The sequence below is a fragment of the Macrosteles quadrilineatus genome, unplaced genomic scaffold (assembly GCF_028750875.1).
Source record: "Macrosteles quadrilineatus isolate MER2022 unplaced genomic scaffold, UCM_ALF_1.0 Scaffold_4__1_contigs__length_99947679, whole genome shotgun sequence".
NCBI classification, from domain to species: domain Eukaryota; kingdom Metazoa; phylum Arthropoda; class Insecta; order Hemiptera; family Cicadellidae; genus Macrosteles; species Macrosteles quadrilineatus.
This window is the reverse complement of record NW_026542597.1, coordinates 86420093-86431185: the sequence shown is the minus strand read 5'-3', so window position 1 is coordinate 86431185 and position 11093 is coordinate 86420093. Positions and strand designations below refer to the sequence as shown.

At 33.4% G+C, this 11093-nt stretch overlaps 1 protein-coding gene across 1 annotated transcript; it reads right to left on the bottom strand.

Annotated features, from left to right (window-relative positions):
• Positions 1 to 1326: 1326 nt before the first annotated feature.
• On the bottom strand, positions 1327 to 1848 carry LOC128993110 (baculoviral IAP repeat-containing protein 7-B-like). The gene has a single exon (XM_054416867.1). The coding sequence runs from the start codon at positions 1846 to 1848 to the stop codon at positions 1327 to 1329; it is 522 nt and encodes a 173-aa protein (XP_054272842.1).
• Positions 1849 to 11093: the final 9245 nt, after the last annotated feature.

Sequence of the window (11093 nt, the reverse complement as noted above, 5' to 3'; positions counted from 1 at the left end):
ATGTCGCAAGCGAAACAGTGTTTGCATTGGTAAGAAGAGTAAATTACGATTTTTTTGTCCATGCATATTATACACTCAAAGTTTGCTTCTTTTATTGGAAACATAGTAGGAATTTTGTTAAATTTGATAAATTAGCTATATATGTGATATAAAACTGTGCGAGATAACTATTTGTACATGTTACCTTTGCAATGTTTGCGATATAATTTGTTGTTAATGAGATGTTGTCTTTAGCTAGTTCCACTACAGACTGATGAGAGACCGATCTTACACATTCTTTTTATGCTGTTTATGATTGCTATCTGGCATACAGCAAACAGTCGCAATTAAAATATTTCCACTTTTGTCTTTGCATTTTATAAGATCGTTAAGTGAAAAGTTTGTTATTATGTACATATTACGAAAAGTGTTTGGATTTTGGTTTGCAATGTTTCGTACAGAAAACTGATTAAAAACCATTATTTTATTATGTCGCCATTATAAACATAAATTCAGATCTAAACTAAAATATCACTTTAATCCAGCAAGGTGTATCAGCTATTTAACTGGTATGGAAAAGTAATGTACACAGTGTTTCTACTTCTTCGTGAACAGTTGGCGGTACATGCGGGCAGATCATTGTTCCACTAATTACAACCATGTGCCACATTTGCAACATAGGCCTAGTACCTTATATTTCTAAGACTGGTTTATTCATTCAAATCGTTATGCTTTTGAATGATTTTTAAAATAACAAACATTTGGTATATTGCACATTGATTAATATTAGACGTACAAACGATCAAGCTATATAAAAACAAATTTCCCGCTCTTTACCCTATAATTTACTATTTATTTAAAGCAAATGTTAACTCTCATTAAATACTCTTGGTTGTATTGTAATCCAAAGTATTTCTGTTTATCGTTTGTCCTTTTGTAAAACTGTTTGAATGTTTTTTTATTGCTAGTTGTAGTACAGAAAACTATTCAATTTAACTAATTTCACCGTTAGGTACGGTTTCTTTCACCGTCATCTAGTCTTTCTAATATATCTATCACTTCATTGCTAAACATGGATCTTTTTACACTGTATGATATTATATAAGCATCGGTTCATGACCTAGCACGTGACCTAGGACATGGTGTAGTGGGTTACGTCATGGTGACGTGTCAGAGCTAGGATAGATCGATATTTTCAAGGTCGTTGTTTGGGTTTAAAAAAAAATCAGCATATCGGTAGTGGGATGAATACCGATATGCTGGTTTTTTTAAATTCTTTATTGAAAATTTAAAATACACACAATATAAGGAATATAGTTGTTTTGAAAACTTAAACCTAATACAGATCTAAACTAAAAACACTTGGATCATAGAAATTATAGGAGCTCTACAGTAACAACAGTTATCGAATCGCCATCCGCATATGTCACAAGCGAAACAGTGTTTGCATGGCAAGAAGAGTAAATTACGATTTTTGTTCATGCATATTATACACTCGATGTTTGATTCTTCTATCGGTGGGGGTACAGCAATGTTGTTTGTTGGAATCCTTTTCTTTTGTAGGGCGTTTCTTTCGGTTCTGGATCTCATTTCGTTGACGAAATCTTGTCCTTTGTGTACCAATACGAACGGACACTTGGGAAACCATTTCGCGTGTTCTTCCCAAGGATCATCGATATCTTGCCAATGGTGTAGTCCACCACCGCAGTAAAAACAAATCGTTTGGTCCTTTTTTCCTGCGTAGAAGAATCCTGCTTCAGCGAGTTCGATTCTGCATTCGCTAACAAAACTTCTCGTTCGGGCGTGTATGTACGAGTTGATCCTATCATTTTCTTTTGAATATTCAGGATGTTTTATACACCACGACATGTTACTTCGAGCTCCAATGAGAGTAAAGTGGATAGTAGTAGGTCTCGCATCGTCCTTTTATGCGGTAGGTACCTTATTTTCGTGGAATGAAAACCCGCTTCTGATTGGTTGATTACAGCAGACGTTGCAATGTTCAAGGTCATCCAAAGTAAATTTTAAAAAAAACAACATATCGGTATTGAAACAAAATACCGATACGATCTAGCTTTTCTTTTTCCCATATTTATTTCTAACATTTAGATAAACATATTTACAATAAACATTAATTTGACTACGCTAAATTATTACATTTGCAAAAACTAAACCTAAGATACAAATCAAATAAAGGTGAGGTGTAATGAAGAGGGTTCCCGATGATGGTGGTGTAAAATTCTCCTGTTTTGACTTGTGGCCAGGTCGGAAATTTATGGAGTTATTTCGTACTGAAGGAGTAGATTGATTGTGTTTAGTCTCGTTGCAAAGATTTGGTGTAATGGTGTAGACTTCTGATTGTAGCGGTGGGGTAGAGCACTCCTCGTCGTAGTCAGACCCGTTGTAATCACTAAAGTTCATAAATGGTAAATATTGTCCATGCTCCTTTAAGAATATCCCCCTCGTTTGTTGATGTTCAAATATTAGATTCCAATCCAAATGATCTTTGTAGTTTTCGATAAAACTTTCAGAAAGGTTTTGATATTTACAAATTTCCTTCCAACAGCAGTTGTTGAAAGTAGGAATCATCTCTACGAGTATTTCTTCTGAGAATCTTTGTCTTTTTAAAACGTGAAACCAATTCACCCTGTGAAAGTACATCCTCAACATTTCTATAGTGAAAATGTAGTGCAAAGAAAGAAGTTCCCAGTCCATAAACGTGTCGAAACGTTGCACAAAATTATCGGATAACACTCCGTGAGGAAATCGAGGTTCTTGCGAGATTAAACTCCAAGCACTCACGTTGGTACCCATCGTGTTATCGTGAACCTTAGAGTGTGCAAACTGAACACTGGAAAACTGTGGCAACCCTTTTATGTGATTGTAACAAACTTAGGTGTGGTGATGTTTGCAGAATTAAATTTGATAACTTAAACCTAGAGATATTTTTTTTGTTATTCAGATGATCTGGTTTCATATGGTTTGAGAACCAAAGCTAGCTCATTAAGTAAGCGTGTGAAGTTACTTCTGTTTAAGCCAATGCTACAACAAACACAAGTATCGGGACCACAAGTTGCATCATCCTTTGACCATGGACATTCATTGTAATGTTCACCATATTTGGACTTTGTTTTTTCTGACAAACCATGCCTATCTATTTTTCTCTGGATTTCAATAATGTTTTTGATTATTCTTTCGAACTTCAGTACAGCTTCTAAATTCCAACTCACCAACCCTAGTGCGGGATGTGTTAAAACTCGATACAATTCGTTGTTCATGATGGGTTTCCTTTAGCTGGTTCTACTTCAGACTGATGAGCGACCGATGTTACACCCCCCTTTTATGTTGTAAAGTTCAAGGTCATCCAAATTTGTTAAAAAAAAAAACAGCATATCGGTATCAAAACAAATACCGATATGCTGTTTTTTTACTCTTTATTTATTTATTAAATCTTTTACAAAAGTACATTCTACAAACAGAACTTAAATCTAAGGACGTTGTGACATGTGAAGAGATAATTCTGTAGAGTTGTTTCCGCTTGATCCACGAGACACCAGGTACAGGGATCCGGGTTCGATGCTTCTCAGATCTTCATTTTGTAGAAGATGTACAAATCGTTTAGGGAGAAATACTTGAAACTTCGGTTCATCCCCCGAAGTAAATGGTGCATCACTTAAAGAAACCACGATGGCATCCCCGATGGAAGTGTCAATCTTCTTGATATTGTGAATTGTATAATGTTTGTTTTCTTTTAGTTCTGAACACTTTTTAGTAAGTAAACAGTTTGATTTGGACTGTGCGTTGAATTGATCAACAAACGTTTGTAGGAAATGTGAACTCATGATTTATTTAGTTCGTCGTTGTTGCTAGCTTGGAGTCTAGAGTAATACTCATGCATTGTCAAGGTTTGCTCTTCGTATTTATACCCATCGCTACCCCCACCACTCCTCATAGGCTCCAAAAAAGCTGCTAATCGGTACACATTTTTCAATGCGCACTGTGATTGTGTATGTTGTTTGTTTTTTACTAGTCGACATATATTTTCCAACTTAGGAGATTCGAAATTTTTATCCAATATCACATCGTAAACTTGCCGAGTCGTATATGCTTGTATCCAATTACGTTTTTCTAATCCTCTTGTGTATACAGTTGTAAACTCATTACAAAAATGATACATAATATTTTCGAGACTCTTGTAGTTTGTAAACCCTTCACACCAATCGATACTATGGAAGTATCTCGTAGTCCATTTATTGGTTCTTTTCGTTTTGCTGTTGAGATTATTAAATGCGAATGGAGGTTCAAATAGAAATGGAAAGACAATCCCTGTATTTAAATCTAGGAATACTAGTTCCTTTATGATATATTCATTTTTGTTTCCTCGAAAAGCTTGAAATTCTACTACACAAGGTTTTTCTTGAATCTCTTCAACTCTGTCAGCGAAGGAAATCTTCCTCTCCATATCGTTTTAAGATAACAACTGGTTTCCACACCACGGTAGATCCCTTTTTTATAGATCAGGCCGTACAGTTGTCAGCGCGTTGGTGTATATTTAACGTGGGCACCTTCCCCCCCCCCCCCAGTAGGCCTACCCCACGTGATGTTAACATATTTGCTGTCCTGTTTACATCTGCTACAGCTTATCTGTTGTTTCCTTTTTTTATTTCTTCTATTTTTCTCCGTCTTGCAAATTCATTACACCTTTAACATCACTCGTCTGTTCTGCTACTGTTGAAATTGTTTCGTGGTTTTCCTCCGTCACTTGTTCCTCCGTTACACTCACAGAACTAGATCCTTCTATCTTTTCTTCGTCGATGTTTTCCCTCTGTTCCAACGCGTTAACTTGTCTCCACATTTCCACCTCTTCAGGTATCCGGTTGAAAATCGATGTATCCACAGGTCCATGCAATATCTGAACGTCTGGTTGTTTTTCCATCGTTTCCACTAAGTAATCTTTCACGACAGGGGAAGAAAAAACTAGCTGTCTCATGTATCTTGTTATCGATGATGTAGCACAACTCAATAAATAAAATTCAGAATTGGTAAGTAAAATTCTTTCATCGTGTTTGGTTAGCTCCCTAAATCTAACTTGCTGCTCCCCTCGCTGTTTAACAACATCTATCTCGATGTCGCAGTCTGAGAGCCTGATTGCAGTTTTTCTTCCAAACAGATTGTTCTCCAAATAACATTCTATCAAATGCAAATGTTTAATAAACGATTCCCAAGCATTTTCCGAAAACAACAAAGTTTTAGCACCATGGTTCAATAGCACTGTTGGAGAATAATCCAACGGTTTGTACATACCGATAGATATAATTTTTGTCATACATCTTGAAACTGGATATGATATACGAAGAAATACTTCTATCAACTTGTGTAGTGGCATTTCCTCTTCTTGTTTCCTTTTCCTTTTTCCGATTACCTTCGTTACGTTGTTGGTGTTTACATCATTTTCTGTACGTGATTCTTCTTCGTTAAAATATAAAAATTCAGATACCGCTTCTTTACATTGGTTTTTGTTTTCTTTATCTTTTAATAACATCGTTGTTGTTGTATCCGTTGCACACTGCGATGATCCCATCTTTGAAAGCGATGTTTTCCGTACTGAGAGTATGGATAAACTGAAGCTTTCCGTTTACTCCGAGTTTTATTTATACCCTCCCACAACGAGTGTTTCTATATACAACACTACTTTTACAATTCCTTTTAGAGGGGTGTATGTTAAAATCTTATCATGCAAAATCAAACAATAAGCGGATGTTCCTTCAGGTTTATTTTCATCCAACTCCAATTACAACTTTATATCCACGCTTGAAGATTTTACAGATTCATTTTGTTTGGAACAATCTATAACCACGACTGGAGCTTTTGAGACACCTAATTTGTTAGAGATCTTCTTCACTATCCACCACTACGGTCTTAAATGTTGATAGATTTTTTCTTTGTTCACCATCATACAAAGGTGTGATATAGCGTTTTTCCTCATTCCAAACAAACTTTGATCCCATGTGTGTTATAAGCTTTCCACCAACGCGATATACGTGTGTGCGAAACTTGTAATCTCCACCACGATATGTTGCAAATCCACTCATACTTGTAGCTTTTGCTATTATTACAGGTTTTGAAGGACTATTTACAACCAAATCAAATTCAACATCACCACATTTAAATATATCCTTTTCAAAATCATATGTCAATGTTTGACTGATAGTGCTTACATCATCTTTGTTAATACCTTTGGCCACATGAGTAATTCTTTTATTTTTACCATCGTAGCAACATCCTTCTGGAGGAAAAACAGCTTCCTTGACTTCTTTTACTGTTAACTTAAGGTCATTATTGGAGGATTTCAAGTTTTCAGTTAATGTTGAAAAGCCATTACTCATTTCCTGCAGTTTTTCCAACTTTTTATTTAGGTCGCTAAGTCTTTCTTCCAATTCTTTCAATTCCAGTTTATTAATATAGTAACGGGTTAAATAACCTCTTGTTACTGCTTGACGTGCGGTTTCAGGATCCGACGAAACCCTAAACCGTTTAGTATCTTCATCGTCATAATCTTCGTATTCATCTTCCAAATCTTTTCTTTCTCGTTTTTGGGTGTACAGAGAGTGACCAAACTTATCAATAATGTGATGTTTTATCATTGGAGATGTTTACTGTAGAGTATATGTAAACCAAATAAGTATAATCCGAGAACCTAGCAATACTTATACTCCAATAAAAATATTGGACGGATAAGAATGATTTTTCTACTTAAGCTATTTTTAATAAGTGTTTACTTGATCTTGTTCAAATGAAGACAAACTGTTATTCTCTCGTTTCTAAAATCAACCAGTCTGTTATCTTGATCCATAATTTTGAGCGTAATATTACTAATTGTCTGGGTTGTTAATGGCAAGTAAATGACAGGATTAGGTATTTCAACTAGTTTATAGCCGGGTGGTACAGCAGGAAAGAATTGATAAATCACATGAGATTGTTCGTTGTTTAGATATGAGCCTGTCGTCACATTACAAATAACTCTTATTGTGTTTACCTTAAAAATGTCTACAATGTTTTCAGAATAATAACTGATTCCAGGTTTAGCTACAATATTTCCAAATCCTAAAAGTTTTCCAATTGAATTAGGCATGGAAAAATCTACTTCCACAGTACATTTGATCATTGATTGAAGAGTATTGTTGTTAGTTCCTAGATGAATGTAGTATTTCTTTTCCTTTGTTGTTATTTTGTGAAACTTCTCTTGTATGTAATCTCTTATATCCTGCACCTCGTATGCACCTTTTGGAATAGTAATCACTTTATCACCATCAAAATGAAATTGGTTGTTTGTTTCATCAACGTTTGGTATTGAGTTGTACGATTCAAAACTAAGAAGACCTATTTCATATTCATCAATATTTCCTATTTCAATAGGTGGGAAATAATTTACGGAGAGCACTGAGCTCCTACCTGAAAGTGTCAGTGTCTTGGACATAACTGATGACTAATAAGCATAACAATATTTATTTATAGATGGCTAGTGCTTTTACTAAAAAAATGAAACATAAATTACCACAGATCAACGTATCATCTAGTGGTTGTTGTCTATTATAATTATAAAATACGTTCTTGACTGGTTTAAAGTATTTAGAAATATTTTCGAAGTTCCTTTGAAGTTACTGATAATTCTGCTGCTTTTTACATTCAACATTGTTATTTATAGCAAACAATGAGTGCACTCTATAATAGTTTTAATATTGTTTATTAACTTAGACTATATACATGCTGTTATTTTTACAACATTTCTCAATTTTAAGCAATTATCCTCCGATTACGTAGTTTATCAACTAAAGCTACTCATTCGTTTTTCCAAAAAAGTATGATCGGCTTCCATAGCTTCATGTATTAACCGCATTAAGTTAATTAATTTGTTTGCATTGTTGTATTATATATTATGTTAGTGTTAGAAGACTCTTTTTAAATAATCCTTCTCCAGAACGAGTTAAAGTCCGGTATCCTCTTTTCTTTTTTCTTCTATAAATTGGATCAATATCGACTTATTACATTGTTCTTCGTTTAACTCTTCTGACTTCTGATGTAAACATTCCAAAATGATATTTGTGTATTTTACAGATCTATTCCTAAGTATTGATAAATTTGAGTTATATGCTTTTTCTGTGAAGGTTTGTTCTACTACAGATATTCTTAAACAAAAGTTTGTTCTACTACAGATATTCTTAAACAAAACTAAAAGACGAAAAATAGATTTTATCGGAAATAGCCGAAACAATTATAATAAAGATTTAGTATGTTGTAGCTACCCTTTAAATTCTGAACAAAATAGTAGAACCTTTGATTATACGGGGTGTTTTTTTAAGTGTGCCACCATTGGGATCTCAGTAACTAATGATTCTACAGCAAACTTTAAATGGGGAAGATTCCCTTGTTTTTAAAGAGATTCAAAAATTATTTAATAATATTTTTTGTAAATGGTCACCATTTTCCAATATGGCGGTCAACTTTGAAATTTCTTATAGGACACCCCCCCTATATTTTATCATGTCTTCGGATAGAACATGCAATTTAAAAACTTTATCATTATTGACATTTTTTCGATAAACCCCCTTGTTTAGGAGTTAAAGCCTATGGAACAATAACTTCCGATGTACATTTTACATCATGTAGCTCCTAAAAAAGTAGGTTTGTAGCGAAAATGCGAAGTGTAAGTAAGTCAAATAAGTCCTAAAACTGCACCCACATTCCATAAAGACCATAAAAAACGTTAAAAATATTCATTCTATTATTTCAAAAATGGCGAGCATTTTTTGCAAAATGGTGACAAACTTGAAAAGTGGAAAACTGTGTATATTTTATGGTCTTATGTATTTTATGTATAGCATTAACTAATGTTATATGGTCAATGGTAGAACATCCATTCCTGTAACAATTACGGTCCATAAACTATTGTAACTTAAATTATTATTTTCCTATAAAACTACATGAAATAAAAACAAAAAATGGATTTGATAAAAACCGTTTATGTTTGAATTACTACATTTGTGATCCTTATGGTATTTAAACAACATGGTGCAACTCCAACATAGTCGCTAGATGTCGATGTAATCGGTAGCAAAACGTATGTATATTTAAAAGAATAACTTATACAAACTGTTGACATTTTGTTTTTAAGACGCAAGAACTACAAAATGATCTATTCTCCACTCTGTATTTTTTTTAGTCTAGTGTTTTCATAAAATTTATTCAGACGGTTTCGAAAGCAATAAAACGAAAACTATAATATTAGTCAATGTAAATAGTTCAATTTATTGGTAAAAACTGTTTCGGCCTAATTAGGCCTCATCAGGTGGAGATAGACAAACAGCTTAAATATATAAATTGTAAACTGTGTAAATATTGGAAGTTTACAATTTAACATTTAACAGCTGTAAAATGTCACTCACACGACAGTTTTTTTTTTGTTTTTTTTTTGTGTTTTTTGTGTTTTTTTTAATGTAATTGCGAACATAAACCAACAAATTATCTATTACCCGCTCTGCGTTCTTTTCGCTTTAACTTTAGTATCAGTTTTAATCATCATCTACAGTTAAGGATAACACTCCTATGAGTCCAGCATTGACAGTATCGATCATAAAAGTTTGGTATTCCATTAAATCCTCTCGGAGAGACGCATTATATATTCGATCTTCGAATATCGGGGATAATGTTTCTTCACTAAAAATGCCAAATCGAAATATGCATCCAAAAAAAGGAGAACCATGGACTGCCAGGTCAAAGAAACTCTCACATACACCATCCATATTGTAAATCATCTTGTTGATCTGCATTGTAGGTGTAGGTGCCAAAGGGAGAATGATATCATACAGTTTAAGCTGTGCTTTTATACGTAACAGTGGAAGAGAAGGGGGTTGAGAGGAAAATGGGGGGGGGGGGGGATTAATAGGTATATATGCTATGCAATTGGACGCAACAAGTTTTGCAACGTTTGATGATTTTTAATGCGTTTTACCACAGCTTTAAACTGTTTTAAAATATTTTTTCATTCCCGTATACGTACATTTTATTTGTAATTCAAAAATGGTGTGGTTTAAATAAATATTGTATAAGAAATGAACAACTAAATTTTTTAGGTTCTAATTCCATTTCTATCATCACTCAAAGAATACAAAACCAATACTTGCTAAGCATTTTTACTGCCATGTCAAAAGTAAAAACCCAAATCTTTAATTAAAATACCATCCTATAAAAAAATATCGGTTAAACGTTAATCCAGTATAATGATTCAATGCTTCACTAGAATTGTGATGTCAGTTAACAAAACCTGTATGACAATTATTAGTTATAACATCTTTTAATTAGATGACATACATCTGTCATTAGACCTTAAATGGTGAATGTAGTTTGGATTACTTAAATGTTATTTGTTCCTTTACTACATAAATAGATTCTAGGTCAAGAGTAGATTACTGGTCAAAATAGATTCAAACCAGACTAAAAAAATGTTGACCGAATGAGGTGAATCCATAACACGAACCACGGTGTTCCATCATTCGGTTAAATTTGCACTTACTTTTGCTGCATTAGCCTTACTTTTAACATGGGTATACAAATTATAAATGCTGCAGCAGCAAATGATTATTACTGTTAAAACAGCAAAAGAAAGTTCGACCAATGTCTCTTAATAATTAATTAAAAAATTGGTTAGTTTTTAAGTTACCTCTCTTAATACAAAATTTAAATAAGAATAGCAAACTCTTTCTGCAATATTGAAACACTCCTGATGTTAGTAAAAATTAATAAAAACAAATTTAAATGTTTCTTAAAAAATAGAAAAAAATAAGATAAAATATATATGATTAGTCAACTTTTATAGATTAATTTATTGGTAAAAACTGTTTCGGCCTTTTTGGGCCTCTTCAGGCGGAGATAGACAAACAGCTTAAATATATAAATTGTAAACTGCGTAAAATATTGGAAGTTTACAATTTAACATTTAACAGCTGTAAAATGTCACTCACACGACAGTTTTTTTTGTTTTTTTTTGTTTTTTCTACTTTTTTTACATTTTTATACATTTTAAATATTTCATTCTAGTTTCTTGAATTGATTGGCAA

What these genes read in the sequence shown, in the direction of transcription:
- LOC128993110 (XM_054416867.1), bottom strand. Translation starts at nt 1,848, where the DNA reads ATGTCGTGGTGTATAAAACATCCTGAATATTCAAAAGAAAATGATAGG.